The 24,676-nt window shown below is 47.1% G+C and overlaps 2 protein-coding genes across 2 annotated transcripts; one reads left to right on the top strand and one right to left on the bottom strand.

Moving 5' to 3' along the window:
* Window positions 1-141: 141 nt before the first annotated feature.
* LOC125757835 (uncharacterized) lies at window positions 142-1,312 on the bottom strand. The gene is made up of 2 exons (XM_049414035.1): window positions 776-1,312; window positions 142-216 (listed from the first exon to the last, which is right to left on the bottom strand). The coding sequence occupies exons 1-2, from the start codon at window positions 1,310-1,312 to the stop codon at window positions 142-144; spliced, it is 612 nt and encodes a 203-aa protein (XP_049269992.1).
* A 16,996-nt stretch (window positions 1,313-18,308) lies between these two features.
* On the top strand, window positions 18,309-23,549 carry LOC119385607 (alpha-(1,3)-fucosyltransferase C). The gene is given in 3 exon segments (XM_037653016.2): window positions 18,309-18,585; window positions 20,350-20,722; window positions 22,871-23,549. Coding segments are annotated over 3 exon segments (1,329 nt in total).
* Window positions 23,550-24,676: the final 1,127 nt, after the last annotated feature.

The following is a 24,676-nucleotide window of genomic DNA, read 5'->3' as shown; positions in this document are numbered from 1 at the left end:
GAAGACCGAAGTGGCGAAGAAAGTCAGCTCCGACGATCGCATGCTTCACGTCGGCCACCAAGAATACCCAACGAAAGGTTCGGCGCAGCCCGAAGTCCATCGTTAGGGAGCGCTGGCCGAACGTTGCAATTCGCGTGGCGTTCACGGCTTGCAGATTGTATGTTGGTTGGCCTTGCCGATCTGCACGCGTCGCCGGAACCGCACTGACCTCAGCACCTGTGTCCACCAGGAAGCGGGTTTTTGAGACTTTGTCCACCACATAAAATAAACTGGATTCAGGTTGGCCGGATAGCTGAGACAAATTCTTTGGCGTAGTGAACGAGTTATCGGGTTTAGACGCGGGCTGCTTACCAAATGAAAATTGAACTTTTTTGGATTTCTTGATATTACTTGACTGTTGGAGTTGCTCGGATACTGTCGGAAGGAGATGACAAGCGGCATGCCATTGGGCCTGGCGCACCAGCCGCATATAGTGCGTGGCCGGCACGTTTCCCTGGTGGGCACAAGGTGACACGCACTTGGTTGCATTATCCCCAAAGCGATGATGGTACCAGCAGATGCGTCCAGTATCAGAAGAGCGAGACGATGTGCGATTGCGTGAAGTGGAGCGGAATCGTCTTTCTACCTGGAGTTTCAATGCCTCTAGAGACTGTGCAATCCGCTGGACCTCCTGCTTGAGCGACTGTAACTCCGCAGAACAATTTCCAGTCGACGTAACGGGAGAAACTTCACTCGCTTTTACGCCTTCAAAAGCGGAGATCGTCGGTGTCGCTACCTCCAACACCCTGTCAGCGAGAGCGGCGAGGTCATCGAGGGGCAAGTCGCCAGCCGCTGCAAGAACCATGCAAACATTTGCAGGGAGGCGTTGGAGAAACAGTTGGCGGAGGAGGGAGTCGTCCATCTTCGACGCCTTCTCTCCCAGGAGCTGGCGCATGCCACGAAGCAACTGCGATGGTTTGCGGTCCCCCAGGTCTTGGGCTGTTAGGAGCTGTTGCAGGCGCTTCTGCTCGGAGAGGGTGGTGCGGCGGATGAGCTCGCGTTTCAACGCGTCGTATGGCTGCTCGGTCGGAGGGGCGAGGATGATATCGCGCACCTCGGCTGCTTCGGTTGGCGTTAGGGCCGCAATAACCTGATGGAATTTTGTTTCCTGAGACAAAATTCTTCTTGTAGTAAACTGGGCCTCGACTTGAGCGAACCAAAGAACAGGGTCTGCAGGCCAGAAACACGGAAGTTTGAGTGCAACTGCTGAGACGGCAGGATATTGCGGGGCTTCGTGGGTTCTCTCCGTCTGGGTAGCGTCGTTGGTCGCCATTGCGCTCACCGTTGATGTTTTGCAAGGAACTAGTCAGATGTACAGGACTCTTGAGGGTTGAAACACTCGCTGTTCTAACTCCGGGTCACCAATTATGTAGAGGAATTGATTTCCTGGCTAAATTAAACTGATTAACTGTTTATTATTAAGTATACATGCCTGAGTTGTACGAGGCCCCACGAGCGCGTCTCGTCCCCCGGGAGCGTCCGCTGTTCTCCTCCTGTGTCCCCGGGTGTAACTCGAGACGATATTTACATTGACCGCGCCCTCCGGCGGCACACCAGGGTTGCTCGTGGTTGCCAGACATTGGCAGTGAAACCGAAACCGAAACTGTTCCTACACTCTCCGCGACGCCATTGTGCCCGGCGTGCAACACCTGTGGATAGAGAAGTTTATTTGCTTAACTGTCGTGAGCTTGACAAAGATCGTCAATATTTCTTTGAAGCTCTCCAACGTTTAGGCTCGCTACATGACAGTGAAAAGGATATTGTGTTTCCGCGTGGTCACTGCACATTCAGGAAAGAGGTGTCGCGGCTACTCTTGGAGTTTTTAAATGTTACAGGTCGCGCATGTGACTGGTGATGAGTGACACTTACGCGGGGTGTGGTGTGGTGATATGAGGGCCCGGTAAAAGACTTTATGCGGAATAGCTCATAGGCCACCGGCTTGTGCATGGTTGCGTCGCGCTGCGCGCGACTACTTCATAGCCTGCCCGCGCTTCGCTTTAAAAGAGACATTAGTTCAATATAACCTGAAAAGAGGAAACCGAGCGGCGCAATCGCCTCCAAATTTCGTAAGACTAGATCAGCCGGCAACCTACGACACCCTCATCCTCATATCTCACATATCACGTACATCACGAAAATAGTACGCATCCAATCCTCTTTCTCGGTCAAGCTAGGGAGAGAGAGAGAAAGAGCAGAGGAAGGCAGGGAGGATAGCCAGAAGTTTGTATCCGGTATGCTACCTTGCAATGGGGTTGAGGAATAGGGGTTTGAAAGCGAGAGAGAGAAAATAAATAATAATAAAAACAACAATCGCAACCACACACACACACGATAGCGTTCCGCTCAGAGGCGCTCTGACAGGCCAGTGGATCGCAGGAAGGCTAGTAGTGCTTGTAAAGCCTTCTTCTGCGACGTTATGTCCGGACGATAGCATAGTAGTCTCTCTTCTGATAGAGGCTGGTCGTCCAACTTGTTGAAAGCATGGCAAAGAGTTTGTCTCTGTGTGCTATACTCCAGACAGTCACACAGAACATGTCGAATTGTTTCTTCGTCGCCGCAGTTTTCACAGGCGGTGGTGTCGGCCGTCCTTATGCGGAATGCATACGCATGGGTAAACGCGACGCCCAGCCATAATCTGCACAGAACGGTAGCGTCACCTCGGCGAAGTCTTGATGGCAGTCGAAGGCTTAACGTGGGATCAAAGGAGTGTAGTCGTGCATGCATGAAATGTGGCTCATTCCAATTGGACATAGTGCATTGGCGAGCGAGCATGCGGAGCTTCCGAGCAGCGTCTGTCCTAGAAAAAGGTATCGACAGGTCGCGGTCCTCTGCATGAGCTGAACGGACAGCTTGATCGGCGCGTTCATTGCCGATAATCCCACAGTGACTTGGTAGCCATTGAAATGTAATGCGATGTCCTTTCTCGGTTAGGTGGTGGAACATCTCGGCAGTCTCAAATACTAGCTGTTCGTGCGGACCGCGGCGTAAAGGCGACAGTAGAGACTGCAGTGCCGCCTTGGAGTCGCAGAAAATCGTCCATCTCTTTCTCATTTGGTCGTTAAAGAAAAGCAAAGCGGCGCGAAGCGCTGTGAGTTCTGCTGCCGTAGATGTTGTTGGGTGAGCCGTCCTGAACTTTATAGTTGTGGCGATCGCTGGAACCACGACCGCCGCTGTTGAACTGCTCGGTAGGACGGAGCCGTCGGTGTAGACGTGAGTCGAGTCGTGATACTTCTCGTACAATAGAAGTAGAGCGAACTGTTTAAGAGCTGGTGCTGACAGATCTTGTTTTTTCTGCACGCCTGGTATTGTCAGGTTGATGATTGGTTGTTTCAGGCACCATAGACGAACCGAAGGTCTCGCCGCCGGTGTGAAGCTAGTCGGTAGAGATTGGCCGTGTGTGGTTACTGTTCGGCAAAAGGAGGTGCGTGGTCTGTCCGGGCGAGATGCCTTATGTGGGTCCTCAGCGCTTCAACCTCAATATGAGTCTTTATGAGGTGGTCCTTGGCGATGGCTATGGTCGCCGCTGTTGAAGCACTTTGAGGCAGGTCTAAACAAATCCGGAGGGTGTGGGCCTGGACACTTTGTAGCATGCGTCGACTTGTCTTGTTTCTGTTAGTTAATGCAGGCAAACTGTATCGCAGGAAACCGAGAAACAGCACCCTGTACAATTGTAACATAGCACTGAGCGACATTCCCCAAGTCTTTCCAGCGAAAAACTTGAAGAGGTGAGAAATGTCTGCCAACCGCTTTTTCAGGTGCGAGACGTGAGGGCTCCATGATATTTCTTTGTCTATTACGACGCCCAGAAACTTGTGTGATCGACAATACGGTATACTATGACCACTGATTGATACACTGTAGTTAGTCATGGGTTTGCGCGTAAATGCCAGAAGAGCACACTTCCGGTAGAAATTTCCAGACCCCGATCACGGAGGTACAGAGCAATTTGAGTGGCAGCTCTCTGGATTCTCGCTCGCAGCAGCAGGCGAGTTGCCGCAGATGTCCAGACGCAGTTATCATCTGTGTACGTTGACAAACGAACAGTGCTTGGCAAGTGTGCATGGAGAGCAATCAGCGGAAGATTGAACAGCACAGGGCTCAGCACACCACCCTGGGGAACACCACGATAACTGTAGTGTAGGGAAGTCCGCCCATCCTCCGTAATCAGAAAAAAGGATCGCATGCAGAGGTAGCTGCGTATCCATTTAAACATTCGACCACCCACTCCGACGTCTTCTAGCGCGGCATGGACGGCTTCATGAGTAACGTTGTCATAGGCCCCTTTGACGTCGAGGAACAAGGAAGCGCAAAGACGCTTGCGGTCTTTCTCGTGCTCCACGAAGGTGATTAGGTCGATGACGCTAGCAATTGATGATCGACCACGGCGAAAGCCGGACATGGTATCTGGGTAGATGTTATTTTATTCCATGTACCACTCCAGGCGTCCGAGGATCACCCTCTCCATCACTTTGCCCACGCAACTAGCCAATGCGCCAAGCAGGACTTGTGACATATGTTTGGGACCTGTTAGGATGGCATCTAGCGGTACCATAGAATAAAACATTCCATATACAACGATACCGAAACACTCCGCGGCGCAAAATACTGAAAGCAGCGCGCGGCACTGGCAGAGACAGTAGAGGCTTCAGTGTGCACCAGCGCACTTCAGTGAAAATTCTAGCGTCTCCAGCTCTTCCCAGTGAGAGCCAGCGTCACAGCGACGAAGCCAATACACCAAAGTCCCAGTGAATGCGAGCATGTACCAGTTTTCCCAGTGTAATTCAGTGCCGAAAAACCTGCTAGAATCGTACTGGTTGTGCTGGAACGGCTTTGGTTTTTAGTAAACATTTGGGTTGTGGCGAAACGATTGCGCTTACGGGATCTTCGATCACCAAGAATTGTGCCAACGTCTTCAAGAGCTGGCGAATACCAAGAGTTGGTGGTGGGAGCCTTTTTTGGTGGCAGAATGCCGAATTAAGAAAAACGAGCAAAGTGATTCAAAGCACAATATGCAAATGACGAACGGAACACGAACACCTGTGGTAACTGAAACATCTGGTGCGCAGGTGGCAAAAACAAAAGGCGGAAAAAACAGATGACGTCAATGCTGACGCACCACAAATTGTTAGGCGACCAAGTATGAAACATGTCGCAGGAGTAAGTAAGGTAATACAACAGCAATTCTTGGGTATATTAAAACAGCTCAGTGAGATCAGACAAAGAATTCACTGTACAGCAAGCAGACTGCAACGGCAGAAAACACACAAATAGACCATGGAGCTATGGAATCTGGTTATTCAAAACTAGCACTAAGCCATACAACAGGCCAGCTACGGCTGAAGTGAACTTAATTGAGTGTGAGGCCACGGGAACTGACAAACACGACAAAACGTTATCAGTGCAAAACATTGCAATCTAATTGTAGGGTATGCGGACGAAAACGAGGGAATATACAAGGAGGATGAGGAGGAAGGAAATGGATGAAAGGCAAGGAGGTTAACCAGACGCGCGTCCGGTTTGCTACCCTACACTGGGGATAGGGATGAAGGGATTAAAAGAAAGAAAGAAAAGAGAAGAAGGCGCTATCAGGGTACTTATGCGCCTGTCCATTGAATGCCTACAAGCGGTCGCTTAAACCAGTCGATCTTAAAAATAGTAACAATGCTCGCGTCGCTTTGTTGGCCTGTGATGCGTAGGGCCACGATCAGAGGATCTTCTCTTCGGAAAACGGTCTATCGTCTAGCTTGTTCAGCGCATTTCGCAGAACGTTCTCACAAAGCGAAACGATAGAACATCTGTGTTTCTGTGAACGCTTTGTGAGGGAATATACAAAAATTTTAAAACAGAAAGGACGAGGAGTATGACGTCATTACTCTGGAGTAAACGAGAGGTATCATCAAATTATCAGGCTACGCACACTACGCCAATGCTGAGGTCAACGTCAAAATAAATTTAACGACGCACGTGGCAAGAAACATCACGAGAACCAATCATGATACAGAAGTCTATGGAGTAAACGATAGTCTTATCGACATCACTTCGTCCTAAAAAATGTAGAGAGTCGCTGTATATTAGGCGTATATAATAGTCTGAAGCTCCATACCAAATTTAGAACCCACTTCCGGAAAACTATCATGACTGCTAGCAAAAAAACCCCTAATCATAGTTGGCGATTTCGACGCAGCACATACGTCTTAGGAATATGATAAAAATATCCAGTGCCCCACACATTTTTCAGCATTTTGAGCAGCCAAGCCTTTTTTTTTCTTAGGCCGTGCACAACCTGAGCTTTCTGCCGAAAATGAATTTTGTTAAAACCGAAACTGGCAGTTTCTGTGGGCTTAACAGGTTAACGAAAATATGGCTGACCCTCCGTCATAGGAATCGGTATAAAACGAAAGTAAAACGTATCCTTACAGAAGTAGTTGAATGTTTAATCTACATTGATATAAGATAGTTTGCACAATGTCTATCGGTCTTTGGAAGCTATAGCACCATTTAACAGGGACGCATCCACGGTGACGCTTGGTGGCCCATCTTTATCCCGACGTCTAACGTCGATGATGAATTATTAAACAAACCCTTGTGGTAGCTGTAGTAGTAAACGGTGAGAGCGTAATCAGAAAAAGCGGTGTGACAGTCAGAAGAGCATCGCTGGTTGAACGCAGAACTTGGGCTAAGGTCGCCATCCCGCGGCATATTAAAGCGTTAATAAACACCATGGTCGGACTAGAGAGAAACGCCACGCGCATCGTGTCTCCCCTGTAGCCCGGCCGCGATTTTTCTCTGGACGAGTGAAAGAGAATGCGGTGTTACAGCCAGGCGACGCCGGCGCGCGTCGCAGAGTTGTTTTAGATGCGAAGTACTTCTTGCTCGGGGTTATGTAAGGCGGCGTGGTAATCCGCACGCAGCGTTGATGTCCGCACTCACACTACGCATGCGCGACTCTCCTCCTTTCCTCTCTCCAACAGCTGCGCGTTACTCTCTCCGCTTCTCTACCAGCACCCGCTTGCGCTTCTGCTTTCTTGCTTCTGCTCTCACGGCGCATACGCTACTCTCCTCCTCTAGTCTCCTCTCCTTCAAATAGCAGAGCGCTGCGCGCGTTCAGTCCAGCGCTTGCCCCGGTTGGCTCCTCTGAAATGCGGGCTCGACATGCCGAAATTCTCTCCTGCGCAGCGCCGCGATGAGGGCCAGCGCATGCGCGTCCCCTCCCCCTCTCTCTCCTCTCCTACGATGCCTCTCTCTCGCGCGCCTGTCGACGTTCCCCACACGCCCTGTGAGAATTAACGGCCAGGCTAGAGCGAAGACACGACGCGCGTAGTGTTCCTCTTCGCGTTCCACGACGCGAGGTCGGTAGCATGCCCAGCGAACGCCAACTGAACGCGATCGTGCAAGTGCTCCGGCTTCGCATCGCCTCATGGTCCCCTTTAGCGGGAGGTGGTGTAATTTTTTTATATGGATGAATGCTATGCACGAGGCCGACGCTTAGGCTAACGTCGCCCTCTCGCGATGTGTTAAGGTGTTGATAAAATTGCAGTTCTCTTATTGGAGACGCGCCGAATGGGACGGACGCGTTTAGGTTTATTGCGATTACTCTTCGTTTATTTTTGTTAATGACATTATTTTTGGCATTGTTCGTTTATTTTAACCCGGTTTTCTGCAGGCCTACCCTTCTTTTAGGGCAGCGCTAACTATTTGATTTTGAGCGTGACCGTTGATGGACGACAAGCCGGGTCCTAAAGTACTACGCACTTGAAACGTGAAGGGTCGGAATCTCTCGACAGATGCTCAGCAGGAAGGGCTTACCATGACGACGGACCCCCTTTACTCGACTTGAGGTAACAGCGTATCCAGGAACCCCACGCTAGAGTTAACTTTCTTCAAGACCAAAACTGAAGCGAAATGGGTCAACACGCAAGAAAACTTCGGGAGTGACTACTATATTGCACAAACAATATTAGTCGTACGACCACAGAAAAGGGAAAGAAAAATAACTCAAAATCGTAGAATGAGACCAATTCAGAGGCACTTTACAGCAAGAAGCCAAGGGAATTATAGAGAATATTAGAAAAATAAATGGAGGATTTAGGAATCAATGTTCAGAGAGCAACAAAAGATTACCCGCTCAAAGAGGCATTGGAAATATAGACAGCCGGCTCTTCTTTATTTGGGAAGTCTACAGAAAAGCTGGGAAAAATTGAAACATCTCAAAAAGTTGAAGAACGTATACACACCTTCAATACAGCAATAGAGAAAGAAGAAGAAAGGCAAAGGAAAGGCAGGGAGGTTAACCAGGTTGGGCCCGGTTTGCTACCCTACGAGAGGGGAGGGGTACACAGCCGGCACAGCTGGAATAAACGATGCAATACGACAGACAAGCAGGCAGGGTTATCCGAAACATAGAACCTTCTAAGATGCTAATAGACACGGACAAGTGCAAGTCAACGCAAAAGGTTAACCTAGAAATGCTCTTATACAAGCATAAGGAAACTGAGAAACAATTGTTGCAGGAAGCCAAGGAGAAGGACAAGGTGACACTAACACGGAAAAACGCAGACAATACCCGCCACGGTGGTCAAGTAGTAACGGTGCTCGACTGCTGACTCGAAGGTCATGGGATCAAAACCCGGCGGCGGCGGTCGAAATTTCCGTTGAAGAGGCAAATGCTTGAGGTCAGTGTACATATATTTAGGTGCACGTTAAAGAATGCCAAGAGGTCAAAATTTCTAGAGCCCTCCACTACGGCGTCCCTCGTAATAACATCGTGCTTTTGGATGGTAAAGCACCAGCGATTATTATTAAACTTCAACATGCAGACGCAGCAAAAATGGAGTCCTGGACGGACCAAAGTGGAATTCGAGATGAGCTCTAATTAAGTTACTGAAACATAACACCAAGACAGCACCAGGACAGGCAGTAATTACAAACAAAACACTAAGAAAAAAATCACGCCATATCCACGAAGTGAATGATGATTGAGGAGCTGGCTCAGAGATAATCGGGTTTTGCCTGTGTTATTATCATCATCAAAGCTCTCGAAGAACAAGAGGAAGACTGCTTCTTTTTCACACGAGCATGCGCATACTACAGTTGTCTATACTGTACGTGGTTTTGCCTGCGTTGATATTATCATCAAGGCATTCGAAGGACAAGAGGAAGAAGACTTTTCTTTCGCGCGAGCGTGCGCATGCTACATTTGGCTATGCTAAGTGCGGTTTTGCCTGCGTTATTATCATCATCAAGGCGCTCGAAGAACAAAAGGAAGAAGACTACGGTTTCGCGCGAGCTGCGCCTTTAGCGGTCGCCTCTGGAACTAAGGTTACGCTTACGGCGTGCGACTTTGCCCCAGCTTAAGAACCTCGCAAGCCAGCTCTTAAAACATGATGGAAATCCGTCACGGCACTCACTAACCTCATCAACAAATGTTGGGAACATAGATGGGTCGCTCTGGAGTGACCCGACTCTTACGAGCGGCTGTATTCAAATGGCGAAGGAGCCGCGCCTCAATGAAAGTGAGCAACGATTCTTTTACAGAGAAGAGGTGAACAACAGAACTATACCACAGTGTCACTGTCGGATGAGGAGGAGTCGCCCCCGAGCGAGCCGGATCTTTAGAGCCGCTCAGCCACGTAAAGATGAACCACCGAACACACGAAACCATGCTTAAGCGCATCTATCGAAGACGAATCGCTCAGGAGTGAGCCGGCTGTTTTGAGCAGCTCAGTGGCTTAGAGGTGAAGTGAGCCGATTCGGTAGAGGCGAATCACCGCCGAGTCAGGGGTGTCGTCGCGTTTGAAATGAGTCGCTCACAACTGAGCCGGCTCTTTTGAGCGGCTCAGTGGCTCTCTTGTGTGGCTTGGCGAACCGAGTAAGAACGAGCGTATCGGAGCCGAGGTAGCGCCGCTAAAAGGTTAACAAAGCCGCCATTTTTAAGCACAAGCTTTCCATTGTCATAAACCTCCTTCCCGATTTGCGGTTATGAGAGACAACCACCGCTGGGTGTACTTATGTGCCTAGAGTCTTTTGCAATTACGTATGTTGTGGAAAACTGTGCCGGAATGGGTCAGTGCACGGTCCCAAGCGAATTTTTTTGGATTAGAACAGAGGTAACTGGGGCTGAGCTCATTTTTTTTCGTAGGTTATAACCGACTATAGCCAAAATATGTAAAAGACGCTAATTTCACTGATTCATGTGCCATTTTTATCCAAGCGAAACAATTTCACAGTACATCACACACGTCACGGATTCAACTGGATCGGTGAGCCGTTCTAATGGGCTGCTTCATCGTAATGAGCGGAGGCGTTTACGGTTACCCTCTCTCTTGCCACACATATTTGTTACCTGACACGCGGCGATAGGGAACCCAAGCTCAAGTTTACGGCGCGACGACAGCGCCGCGCTGCGGCTCTGAAGAGAAGCTCTGGTGCAACTGGGTGCAAGCGCAGCCAACTCAGCCTGATTGTCGGCAGCGGAACCATGCGCGCGCGCGCGTTTCTCAGTCTGTGCGGGAAACTCGGGCGCCGTGCCGACAGCTTGGCACGCTGAACCGAGAGGCTTGCTGTGCGAAGCTGCATTTCCACGTTGGCAGAAGCGACCCCGCGGAAGCGCAAGCGAGGTCCGAAGTATTGCTGTGTCGTGGCCTGCCACAACAATGCAGACAACACCAAGGCACGCGATTCACGTGTGAAACTGTATAGGTTCTCGGGCATGTCGCGCGAGAAATAAAGGCGGCAAGCGTGGATAGCTGACAGCGCTGTCTCGCCTTCTGTATTGGCTGTCTCAGTTCATTGCTTTCGTTCGTTTCGATTACATGAATCAGTACATAACTCGGCGCATGCACGCAGCGACTACAGTAATGATTACTTGCTGTCTTCTCGCATTTTGAAAGTCCACTTACAGTTGTAGGTGAAACAACTCTGTGTTTTGATTCCCTTGTTCGTGAGACCAACCCGTCGTTGTTGAACGTTCACACACGCGTTATACCGCTAGCGTTGCGCAGTTGGTTGAATTCAACTGAACTCAGCAAATTGTCAGAAGTTTGGCGCCTGCAATTCACGCGTCGGGAAGGCTGCTTTATCACGCCGGAACGAACGTCTGTGCATTTTCAGCAAGCTTTGACAACATTCTGCAGGTTGGCTTTGTTTTTGTCACTTTATTTGCGTGATATTTAAGCTGCTAAATATACCTGGCACTTAATACATGCTTTGCAATTGCAACCCTGAAGCAACCACCTTCTGACTTAGTGCGAGTTTCTAGCCGCGTTCGCGCAGCAGGTTTTATACGCCTGTCAAGTCGATATCATAAAAAGAGAGTGCGAGCATGACGCGAGAGCCGAAAAAACGAGGCGGGCAGTTCATCTTGTTTCACAGTGGTTGAAGCTCAGCTAGCTGCCTCGCATCTTAATCGGCGGGTGATTCACCAGCGGCACGGAGGACTTGACTCTAACATTCTCGGGAAACAGTGCCATGGCCATATAATTTCTTTTTTCGCACGCCGCAAACGTTTGTTCACAAAAGTATACACGGCTCCTACTGCAAGTATGCTATATCAAAACAATAATCATATGATTCGTAGTGCACCCCGCAGAACATTGATAGCGTGCACGGCTTCATTTATGAGTGCATGTGGACCATTACGCATCTTTAACATGACAGAATGAGACTTACCTCGAGGTATACGTCCTATACGGTGTAATCGCGACTTGGAAAATGCATTTCGCTTTAACTCTGGGCCGTCCAGCATGCCGAGGAAGCCGCTTCGAGACAAGGTCTCGGAACCGCGGCCGCGGTGGGTGCCCAGGCCCACTAAAAAGACGCCGGACTCAAATCTCATTGATTTGACAATAAAGTTTCCGTTCTTCTTCTTCTTCTTGAGTCGGGCGTCGTTGTCGCCGATCGTCTGCTCTTCACCGTGAACGTGATTGACGAGCCTTTCTCTTTTTCTCAAGTTCCGATTTTCGGAAGTGCCAGTCAAGCTTGAAGATCCTTTTGAAGTCGCACTGCAAGCGGTACATTATGAGGCGCCGCAAGTGCCCCGCGAGAGCTCTGCACGTGCACGGAAGCGAGCGGCAGCGCATTGGAGAGAAAGGAAAACGCGCGTTGCTTGCACCCAGTTTGAATTTTTATGCCACAGATGGCGCTGCCTGTCAAGAGCAGCAGCGCCACTAAGCGATGCTTGGGGAGCCTATAGCAAGAACACCAGATAAGGCACTGAACACTGCACGCACGGCGCAGAACATGCAACTACGCGGCACGCGAAGACGATAGCTTAGTTTGGCAAGGAGAGCATTCAGGTGCATCCTTGCCACCGCAGCAACTGCCGGAAAGTATGCTGTTCCGATTTGGTGGCCCGTCTATCTCACGGTGCACACGATTTGAAAAATGAGTTCGAGAAAATCGCATGCAAGTCCACCATATGACCAATGGCACCAGCAGAAGTTTCACTTTATTGCATTGGACTTCCTCTAGCAGGTAAACTTCGTTAATGGTAATCGTGGATAAACACGCTTTGTTATATTGAGGTTCAATATACATGGTGTTCCATGGGCATGAATTCGAAAAATAAAAATACTTGTTACATCTATAACTTCGTTATATTGGAGTTCGTTATGTCGAAGTATATCTGAATATTCTATTTTAAACTGTCTTGGATACCGATGCATTAGCTGATGCATCAATTGTGCTATGCCATGTTTCACACTTCAAAATATCTGGCTCTCTTGATCGCGGGAACCTTGATAACTGTATTAGCAATGTTTTTGATACACTTGAAAACGTGCAGCTGTGAGTAGTCAGAGTACAATTGGCTAGACTATGTAATTACTTTCTGGATTGCAAATTTCTAAAAGCCGATCACAATTTTTTCTCACTGTTGTACTCTCCCCAGCTAGCAATAGGTGCGACAAATTTCTGTGAAAGTTTGCCGGTGTGTGATTGTGTCTGGGAATCAGTGCCGTAAATTTCCTTTTGTACTTATTTGTAAAGCACGCCGATGACACGGCCTATGCTCTATTCAGCCCTGACAAGACATATCCTTCTGCGTTCTGTCGCAACCCTCATACAAGCGTGGAATCTGTCCGCTTAATGTCGAGGTAGTATTTTCCCGCCGGTTGTCTGCGATGTGTTTCGTCGCAGTTGATGCAGTGGAAAAGCTGGGGAATCGCAAGTCTCATCTTTGCGGACTCGACATTCCCTCGTTTACAAAAATCACTTGCTTGCCCGACAGTACGCACGCCTCAATACCCTCCCCTATACAGAGTGGCATGTAGGCGCCTTGAGGTACGCCGGCAGAATTCTCTGTTTTTCATTAAAGAGCTTTCTCTCTCTCTCTCTCTCTCTCTCTAGCTTAGGAGCCAGGTGAGCCTGTTTTTCACGCAAATGTCAGCCGCCAATAAGTCTTTTCTGATTTGCCCGGCAGGGTAAGTTATCGCCTAATAGTCTGTTTTAGAATAGGTTTCCTAGCGTTTGCGTTGTTTGGACACGTAGGCAATATCGAAATCTAAGGTGCGTACTTAAGAAGTTAGCGTATCACGAATTTGCAGTGGCGTCAAACAAGCTTTGCGTGCGCTATTTTGAAACTGCCTAATGCATGACGCTACTAAGCTTATATGACTCATGTCGTGGCAGCCGCATTTAGACTAGAGTGAAAAAAACAACAACACCCGAATGCTTAGATATAGGCGCTTGTTGTAGAGCCTTAGGTGGTACAAAATTAAGTCGCAGTCTCCACAGGGACTTGCCTCGTAATGATTGATATCGCGTTCTTGGCACGTGAAAGCCGGTTGTTGTTGTCCGTAATTGTGCTGCATTTACAGGAGATTTTTCCGCCCCATGCTATGTCTGATCTATCGCTAATAAAAGTTTCTACGCCGCTTTTCTATATAATAAGCGACCGTAATATGGCGGATTCTATTGACTTAGCTGAGCAAATAGCGAATTTAATTGTTGCTCCTGATGTGCAGCATAGTACATCAGCGATCGTAAATTTCACCAAGTATATTTTTTCATTGCTATTCCGTAGAGCCACATCAGATCTTGCCGCTTTTCCCGCCGAACATGCGTTGTGAAGCTTTTCTTGTTTGTCATTGTGTTATAAACAGCTTTTGTAAAAGTGAATGGTTCCCGCTCTTTTTTCGTGCCAGTCATTTGTTTGCTGTGATATCCGAGCGTTACGCACGTCGGTACACTTTGTTGCAGCCGTCAAACATGACATAAACTAATAATTGTAAATTCGGGTGCTCCATTATTTCTCATGTACCCGTAAGTAAAGATGACTAAAGATGGGCGTTTCACACATTCAGAAAATCATAAAAAAAAAGCTGTGCGGTGGCTTGCTACTGACTTTGTGTTGTAATTTCCACGTAACAATATGAATCAAAGGCGTCCTCGACCTGCAACTTAACCAGCCAAGTCACCAGGAACAGGTGCAAACGCATTCAGCAACGACAGCGAAACCGCTGCGAGTGCGCCACAATATGCTCGCAACCGTACGCAAGCCCAAAGGAAACTGAATCCAATGTAGCGTGCCGAGATACGGATTACTGCGGCCCCGCAGCGGCCCGACACTCAACATGGCACACATCATACAACCACACAACCTCTCCGAGGCTACCCAAGGCCACACAGGCCAGTACAGTGTTCGAACTTTGAACACCCTAGCACGTGCCGTAGCGCGCTGATATATTGGTTGGCTCTATGCATTTCCTCTTAAAACATCATTAAACGCAGCGCAAAAATACACGGACACAGAAAAGGAGCACACTGCGCTGTGTTTATGATGTTATCGTACCAACTCGCCAAGCAGAACACCCCTCTTAAAACACTGTGGGGCCTTGCGTAGCTTAGCAGAGGTTGTGTGGTTCTAATATGTGTGCCGCCTGAGTTGAGTGTCGGGCCGCTACGCGGGTGCAGTGATCCGTAAATCGGCCCGCTTCATTGCATTCAGTTTCCTTTCGGCTTGCGTACGGTTGCGAGCATATTGCGGCGCGCTCGCAGCGGTTTCGCTGTCGTTATTGCATGTGTTCGCACCTGTCCCTGGTGACTTGGCTGGTCATGTTTCAGGTCGAGGACGCCTTTTATTCATATGACACTGCACTCTTTGTTCATAACATTCCACGGTAACTATCCGTTCTCCAGACGTCGTCGCTACTCGCCCGCCCAAGTAACAAGTTACCACCTGATTCGCAGTTGCGGGCATGTAGCATATTACAGTACGGGTGTCGCAGTCAATCCTGCCCTCTTCCTTCGAATTGGCCGCAACCCCAGGAAAGCAACAACAGTTCATGGTAGCCTAGCGACATTGCTAATAGAGACTTTCCCGTCTTCATCGGAGCCCTCGCGTTATTCAGCAGCAAGCGAAGTATTCCCGCTTCAATCCTTCGGGAGACCATCTTTGATCGTTCTGACAGCCCACTCATCCGATCTGTTCGACTGTGCATGATATGACGAGGTTCTCAGGTGCGTGACGTCTATTCCTCCTTTCATGATGTCTTCAGTTACCAGGAACAAGTGTTCTTTGAACATCAAAACGAATATGTTACGTATGCAGTCAATCGTCACTGAAGAAGTCACTCAGCCAGCTACCACGAGCACCAGGTTTCTCACAATTGGCTCAGCGAAGCGGAGGTAAATGCGCGAGCACCTTTACTGCGCTTGGGGCCAGTTTAACGTGGTGAGCGAAGAGGTTCAGTTGTAGGCATGGACAAATTGTCATATGTATGGTGTTACCACGCGCTGTGTTACAACAGCCACAAGGGCGTGTGAAAATGTTTCAATTCTAGGTCATTGTTAAGGCAGCTGTGGTGATACGAGTGTCCCGGAAACGAATGTCATGTTGGCTTTTGATCACTAGCCTGCCGCGTCCTGACGTGTCTCTGCGTGCGATAACAGAAAGAAGGGGAATTTCAAGGGCTCCTTTTTCTTTGCTACACACATTAATTAGAACTTACAGACAAGAATGCCAAGGAAAGTATAGGGGATGTTATCTGTAGTAATTATGAGGTAAGTGCGAAGTAAAATGTACGAAAACATAACTTGCCGCCGGTAGGGACTGAACCTGCGACCTTCGAATAACGCGTCCGATGCTTCACCACTGAGCTACAGCAATGGTCATCCCCGCGTCCACTTTCTGGGGTATATATGTGCATTTAAAACCTAGGAGTGTTAGCGTCGCTAGTAGACATGACGGCGAGTGTGGAACACTCTTTTTCTGCCTGCTGGCGACACTTTTTGTCTGTTAGTTCTAATTAATGTTATTCGTCTGATAAGTGTTTTATCAAAACCTGACTGGCATCTATATCTCTGGTGGTGTATAGCGCGAAGAACCAGTCAGGTGGCGTGTTTACCTTGTCACTATGTTCTCTTAGCCTTTCATTCATAAGAATAATTTCTGCCAAAACCATGATGTGATTATGAGGCACGCCTTAGTGGGGGACTACGAACTAATTTTGGGCAACTCGTGATGTTTAACGAACGCTTAAAACTAAGTATACGGGTGTTTTTTTTTTTTTTTAATTGTGCCCCAATCGAAAAGCGGCTGCGGTGACACGTAATTAAGCCACTTCTTAAGTGTTTAGCGGTGCGACACTTTATCCGCTAACTTACGACAGAGGGTGACTGTGAAAAAGATGGTGGCTGAAGATTGCGTAACAAGCAAGCTCAACTTGCGGCAAAGTGTGGATGCGTTTTGTCGCCCAAGCAATCGTTTTTTTTTTATCCGTCCGAAAGCCGAGTGCGCAGAGATGCGACCTGCGATACCGTACATTTTTGCAAGTATCACATATAGACATCTGGGGCGAAGCAGTTGGCAGGGGATCAGCAATTGACCTTTCTGAGAATATACTGCTGGCTCATACGGCGGACGGAATACAACCTTCTTTGAAAGAGCGCGATAGAGCGCTGAAGATGTTTTGAGGTTAGTGCTCACTAGCTAGAGCAATAGATGTATGAGGGGAGGGTGGGGGGGGGGGGGGGGCAAGGAAAAGCAACGAAGAAATTATATAATGCAATTTGTCCTAACCTTCCGCTGCGAACATTGTCCCCCGTGTCTCACGACTACGCACTGCAGGCTCTCTGCGGTACGGGTTTCACGCCTACAAATTTTTATTGTGACAGCTACAACAGGTTTAAGGCAATAAACGTGTATACTCGTTCCTACCTACAGGTCTGCCCGCCTTGATCACTTACTGAAGGACTGAGAATGTAAGCGTCGAGTGAACACGTACAGTCATTCTTCATTTAAAAGAATAACAGTCCGTTATTGGAATGGCCTACCGGAGGAGATTGCCTCCGCGACGCACACTATCTTTTTTTTTTCAACTAGCTCATATGTAACATTTATTGTGTAACGCTGGAACTTTGTCTGCCCAACTGCAGTTTTCGTATCGACCTTGTCACAGATACGTTGTACTGTAATATTGTTTTTTTGTTTTTTATTCATATTTTTTAGTGTGATCTGCTGTGAATATTGTGTTATTTTTAATCATGGCGTTACATTTTTAGTTGTATCGCACTACGTGTACAACATGTCGCTGTTACCCTCCCTACCATAATATCCATTTTAGTGCGCTGTCGGTATACGAATTAATGAAGAAATGATGAACAAATCAATATATGAACTAATTAAATAATTATTACTTCTCAGTGAATAACCAAGAACAGCTACGCAAAACTAAGCCTGATTTTGCAGAAATGTCTAGATTTGTGACATGAGTTGTATTTTCAGCATCGCGTCACTGTGAAACAGAACGCATTGAAGCTTTACATATCTTATTGTATGTATTCCATTCCTTTATGCACGATATTTTTTATTAATATTTATCTTTATAAGCCCTGCAATATATATTTATCCTCGTAGCAACCAAAACTAAGAACTAGATACGTGTGAGGAGTAATGAACTTAAGATTTATTTATTTATTTATTTATTTATTTATTTATTTATTTATTTATTTATTTATTTATTTATTTATTTATTTATTTATTACATATACCTACAGCGCCGTAGTTGGGCATTATCGTAGGAGATTATTACATACATAAAGAAAGCACAAAGCAATATCAAAAATACACGCTAGCATATACAGACATCATGGTAAAAGAGACCACACAGTATTACCGAGCTTAAGACAGTCCATTTTACTGACTATACCTGACCTCAAGCATGCTTAACGTTATTTCATTCTCAGCATGTACTTACATCAGCGTGCTTGTATTTTCTCTCGGCAGAAGCATCTCTTCTAAACAGGCCTACACTACATATTGAAAACATCTAATGCGGCGTCTACAGCTGCTGGCCACCATAACCGTAGTTCTGACGGTGCTTGTGACCCAATATGCCCTCTGGGTCTACCTGAACAAGAACCGCCACGAGTCAACGACGCTATCTCAGTCAACACCAAAGAAAGAATCGCCAGGAAAGCTTATTAGACAGACTCAGGTGCCTACAACGACAACGACTGCAAGAACCACGAGAACCACAACAACTACAACAACCACAACAACAACAACAAGAACAACTGCATCCACTACGACTACAACAATCACGACAAGTAAGTACGTCGCACTCAGTTCACCTCAGTGGACGTGATTGCACTTTACGGCTGTACATTGCGCAGTCCTATTTAATTAAACTAAAAGACAAGTTGCCCAGAATAAAACAGATTACGAAGGCGTAAAGGATGCAGTGCGTGTCTGCTCCACTGCCGTATAATGCGCAGTATACGCCCGTTCAGTTTAGGCTTAAGGCGTTTGCTCCTCCCGCGGTAGAACACTGACGCAGGACAACGTGTACAGGCGATTCGACAAGCACACGCTCACGTAGCTCGAAAGTCACAGGCATCTACTTTAACGCGAACCAGTGAGCTTACGTACAGATTCTCAAAAAATTTATTTCTGGATGTTTCAAGTTGTCGTTAGAGTGTGCGCATGCGCTATTCTTGGCGCTGACAGCTTAATGCCCTCGCACGTTCCTGATTTTCCTTGTACCTTGGGAAAGTGTGATACCTAGCTGTTTGGAAAAAAAAAAGCATTTTGATGTTGGAAAACCTACAGAGGTAGTTAAAAACGTTATTTTGAGTGATTTTAGTCACTGAGTCTTTTTTTTTGTTTGTTTTTGTGTTTACTGATGACCACGCAGCAGTTCCTTGGTAGTTTTACCAAACTACCAAACAACTCCTGCCATAAAGAGGGCGCACAGGCGTAACTCATCAGCCATGCCGGTACCGGGAAGCGATGCGGTGGTATTACGAAGCTTTGTGTCGTGTAGATCCACTATAACAGAACGTCAGCATGCAAAAGAATCTTAAAATTGGGTTTTTTGTGTACAGCAAAGGAATTCTGCAGCGCCAACATGACGAGGACGAGAAAAGACATATGAAAACTAGACGAGCGCTGACTTTCACAACTGAGTACGAATTTAGAGGTTCTTTGGAGAAGGTTCTTGTTTTCATGTGTCTCTTGTAATCCTTCCTTGCCTTGTTCGCGCTGCAGGATTCCTTAGCATGCAACTCCGAGTGGATGAAGAGAGAGCTATATTCTGCATCAACATTTATGTTAATATGCAGCATGCATAAAACGTGATATCATCAATAAAATCAGCGCTGCCACGGGTCACAGGGAACAAAAAAGGAATGCTTGAAAAGAACGGCACCTAATGAAAGCTGTGTTGTTAGCACGCCCTATACGTGAGGTTGCTTCAATGGCCCCTCCGTCGTCTTTCTCGGGCGCTCTTAAAGGAGCATTGACACGAACTTTAAGTATTTTAGGATTGTTGCTCTAAATAAAAACAGTTGTGACGAGAACCCTAAAAAGAGTATTGTGGGGCCTTGGAATGCATCAAATATATTGTCAATACCGCTACCTTAAAAAACACTTTCGGTTTCGCTATCTAGAGAGCTGCTTCTCAATGAGGTGTCATCGCAGTGTGGCGTCAAGGGGAGACAGCTACTCACGACGTACTAGCGGTACATCTGTCATCTGCTCGTGGTGCACGTAAACAACGATGAGTGAATTCTCGTCCAGTGACCCCGAAAATGATTTCTGCGATTTAGGCCGCATGCTGCACGCACAGTTAGCAAACTCAGTGGAACTTTGTTGACTCGTCGGGATAATGTCCATTGCTGTGGGGCTGACTTGCAGATTCTTAGTGACGCAAACTTTAATATGAAAGCAAAAAACTTTATACGTGCTGTCTGATTCCGGAGTGTGGAGACCGTTAACACTTCATCTCAAGGTAACGAAAAATGTCCCTTTTGCGATGTCTCAAAATCGTGTCAGTACTCCTTTAAAAAAGTACGGATTGCTCATTTTCGCAGAAAGACCACCGAGGAATACCACCTGGAGGTCCTTTTACAACCGCGCGAGACCCGATGGAAGGCCAGATCTTCCAAGAATCCTGTTCTAGACAACTATTTATGGTGACTGGTATTCGGGCCTCACGGAGAAAGGCGTCGCGGAACTTGAATACAAAGGATGTTCCCATCGCTGCTACATCGCCAACGACCGGCGTATGCTAAGCGTAAGCGACGCCGTTGTCTTCTACGGCCCTGACACCGATCCCGAACATATGCCAGGAGAGAGGGCCCCTTTCCAAAAGTGGGTCTACTGGTCTCTCGAACCTCCGTGGCACACTCCCGTGGCCTTGCTCAAGGATCTCAACAATACTATCAACTGGACCATGACTTACAGGTGGGTCGTGTGATACGCGGTTGTCATTTTTACTTATAAGGAGCTGCAGCATTCTCACTTGCATGGGACGACTATTTTCAGCCTAAGAATAAGTCAACTGTTAGAGCAGCTACGTGGGCGAAATTTGGCTATCGCAAGGGGCTATCGCAATTAGGAACAATGCGATACCCACTTGGATAATAGGTAATCATCACCCAAGGTCTCACTCTGCTTCATTTACCTCTCTTAAATCAAGCTCAACTCCGGTAACCTCAAGCGTTCCTCAACGGCCTGTTTTGGGGCTGCTTTTATGTTCTCTTCTCGTCAGTGATGCTGTAATGGCAACAAATGGTGCGCAGGTTGAAGTACGACCGTACGCTGACGACTATGTCCTTTATTCGAACAACGCTGATCATTGTGACCAACACAAAGTTAAAAACGTTTCTTTTTTTTTCTTTGCAAATGGAGTGAAATTTGATAAATGTGAATTATACCCGAAAATAGTCGCCATTAGTTTCACTGAAAAGCACACCCATGTGACTTAATTTTAGTAATGATCAAGACAGCCTAATGCGTCTTACATAATTCACATGCCTAGCAGTCACTGTCACTTCTAGACAAAAATGGCACAGGCACGACAACACTGTATGTTCCAAAGCGCTTCTAAGCTTGCTTAACTTAAGTGTACTCTATGGGACTGAACAAAACAATCGAAATTAGCAGCTTATAAAGGATTAGTCAAGACAATTCTAAGATACCCTGCACTGGTTTGGTCCTCACCATTTCTCCGCCATAAAACAAATTGAATCTACTAAGAGGACAGAAGTTAACGTTATCTTCAACCGGTAGGATCGCCGTTCATCGCCGTTACCTCGCACTCGCAGGAGAGAGAAAGAGCTGTAGAGGGAGAGGAGTCTCTTTACAGCCTTTGGCTCTTCGGCGCTCACAAGAACGCCTTGTCATGTCGCATTAGATTGTTCACGCACACACTGCCATAGACGCGCCGATTTCTCTCATAGATCACTCACATAACATGCCGAACTCACCCCCAAATATTGTCCCAATATTGTCGCATGTTGATATATTTAGGTACTCCTGTTTACCGGAAAGAACCAACCTGTGGAGCAAACTGGTCATTTGGTTTGTTCAGGCATAGATAATTCACAGACTTCGCACAAGAAATTTCTCAGCACACCGTAGACTAGTTTTCTGGTTTGCCATTCACTCTTTGTATTTGTACACTGTCCTACGTTCTTGTAGCCAACTTGCCTATTATATGGCATGTACGTGACTTGCGACTTTTGGTTTCTTCTTTCATTTACTGCGATAGCAATTATATGGACGGTCTCAGCTGGATTTTGCCGTCGCCGTCGCCGTCATGCACCGTATATGTAGAAGTATGTGTATATATATAAAAGCCCCAAAGAAAAATAATTCAGAAAAATGCTTCCGAAGCGCGGAATCGAACCAGGGACCTCTTGCTCCGCAGCGAGTGGCGCTAGCCACTACGCCACCGAACGCAGGTCCTCCGCATAGCTAACGGCGAGCGTTATATACACACCCTTTGCCGCTGGACGGACTCAGAGATGGCCGGCGCTCATAAGCGTTTCTTCATTACCAGCGAGATGGCGCTAGGAGCGCGACGAGCGCATTTAAAAGTCGTCGGCCAGCTCGCTCGCTTCTTCTTATATTTGCGCAAGGAGAACCTTGGCCTTCCGCTGTCTGCTCGCGCGGTTTTCTCGTGGTGAGGGCAAGAGGGATGTTTCAAGCTTTAACCGTGATGTCCGCGCTCATGTTACGGAGCGCCGCTAAACGACGCCGCTAAACGAACAAACAGAAGATGAGCGCGAACTATCAAGTGTCACAGCTCGACACTTGAAGCACGCTAGTTTTGTAATTTCGTTCTCACTTCTATTATATCTCCTTTAGGAGGCAGCAGTTTCTGTTAATAAATCAGTAAGTATGTAAACAAAAGTACTCTTATTCACAACATTATATAACAAGTATCGTGTTGTTCGCAACAGCGAAAGAATGCTTCGAAAGATAACTATGCAAATTTCGCAACCAATTAACATCCATATACAATTCAGTGAATAAGAGTTATCGCCGATGATACTTCGTAAAGTTCACGGTAAATGAAAAGTGACTGTTTTTTTACATCACATGCAGGTTTGACTCGGACGTCCTGAACAACTATGCCACAATCACAGAACTCATGCCAGCTAAACCATACTCCAAGGAGTCCCTCAAGAACGTCTGGAAGGGCAAGTCCAAGACGGCCGTGTGGGCGGCCAGCAAATGCAAGACGTTCGGAAAGCGAGAGAACTACATAGAAGAGTTGCAGAAGCACCTCTACGTCGACGTGTACGGCAAGTGTGGTGAAAATGTATGTCCTCTGAAAAAGGCGTCAAGCTGTTACCAGATGTTCGCGAAAAACTATTTCTTCTACTTGTCGTTCGAGAACTGCATCTGCAAGGACTACGCCACCGAGAAACTATTCAAGCCGCTGATGCACGACATTATCCCGGTCGTATATGGCGGGGCAAACTACAGCCACGTCGCGCCGCCTGGATCATACATAGACGCCCTCAGCTTCGAGTCGCCGATGCACTTGGCTCGCCACCTTAAGAAAGTTGCCAGGGACTTCAACTTGTACAAGAGCTACTTCGAATGGAAGGGCAGGTACAACATTGATCCTTTCGCTACATACGAATTCTGCACCTTGTGCCGGAAGCTGCACAGCGAAGACTTCAAGAAGACTTCTGTAGTACCGGACATCTACCACTGGTGGAACACGACGTCCTACTGTCGGGCTTGGAACAGGGACACTAAGAAGTTTGAATATTGATCGCCAGTTTACCGGAGGAAAGTGATTTCGAGATTCTTGCTTTTTCAAGGTGGCAAGCTGGAGTGCTGAATGATCGCTTGCATTGACGTAGCCAGGTAATGAGGGGTTCACACCCCCTCCCGAATTTTCTACGATTTTTCATGTGTATAATACACGCACACATGCCAACGCACGCCCGATAGTACGTAAAGTATGGTTGAACCCCAACCCCACCCCCGGAAAGAATTTCTGGCTACGCCCTTGATCAATTGCGTGTTTGTTTGTTTTCAGTGAGTGCACAGTTACTGAGTGATACTCATCGATTACCGTGTCTCGTTCAATAGCTCATGTGGTGCCGCAGATATTAAAAAATTATCTTTAGAAAAGCTCCCTCAACCGCCACCCTTCCGCCCTCGTGCAACCTTGCTTCAATTCTTCTCTTATTTATGTGGAGTAACGTTCAATTGTTTATCTCTAGGCCAATCTACATAATAGAATATCCATGTAAATTCGTGTAACAAATTTTCTTTGAACACATCACAAAATTTTTAAACAAACATTAAAGCGCTTTCTAGCAAGCTTTCAGACATGGCCTCAGCACTACAATATTACTGACAGTTATTTCACTACATCAGCATCTATGTAGAAATTTGTGACCAGGCTCTGTAGAGTTTTCAAAGACCTTTCACACTGTCTCGCACCCTAAACTTATGGGCAAGTTGTTCGCTGCACTAAAGGGTGCATTCTGCGTTGGTTGGGCATGTGACTTCTTTTCCCAGTGTTCCCGATATGTACACTGCCACTCTACTAACTCACCCTTGATGCCTGTTCCATCAGCAGTTCGCCAAGGTTCATTACTGGGTCCTCTTTTATTTCTGATTCACATTGTTCGTATCCTCTTACACATCTCTGTTAAGATGACGTTTCTGCAGATGATTTCTTTCTATATCATACCACCAAATGATTACATTTCATATCATACCTTTAAATCTCTGACTGATCATGTTGTCCTTAATAATTATTTCGCTGACCTCTGTAATTGGTCCAAAGCATTTCAAACAAATATCAACTCTTCAAACACTGTCTCTATATCCCTTACACGACGTTAACGCCAATTCATCTCTGCGTACATCATCAATAATATTACT

The sequence above is a fragment of the Rhipicephalus sanguineus genome, chromosome 3 (assembly GCF_013339695.2).
Source record: "Rhipicephalus sanguineus isolate Rsan-2018 chromosome 3, BIME_Rsan_1.4, whole genome shotgun sequence".
Classification (NCBI taxonomy): domain Eukaryota; kingdom Metazoa; phylum Arthropoda; class Arachnida; order Ixodida; family Ixodidae; genus Rhipicephalus; species Rhipicephalus sanguineus.
Note: the sequence above shows the minus strand (reverse complement) of the source record. Positions and strands in the feature narration are given on the sequence as shown.

Bases quoted from the DNA above. Each gene is read 5' to 3' on its own strand.
- LOC125757835 (XM_049414035.1), bottom strand. From the start codon at position 1,312: ATGGCGACCAACGACGCTACCCAGACGGAGAGAACCCACGAAGCCCCG. The intron at 217-775 runs GTAGCGACACCG...TGGTGGACACAG, and splicing joins TCGCTGACAGGGTGTTGGAG to GTGCTGAGGTCAGTGCGGTT.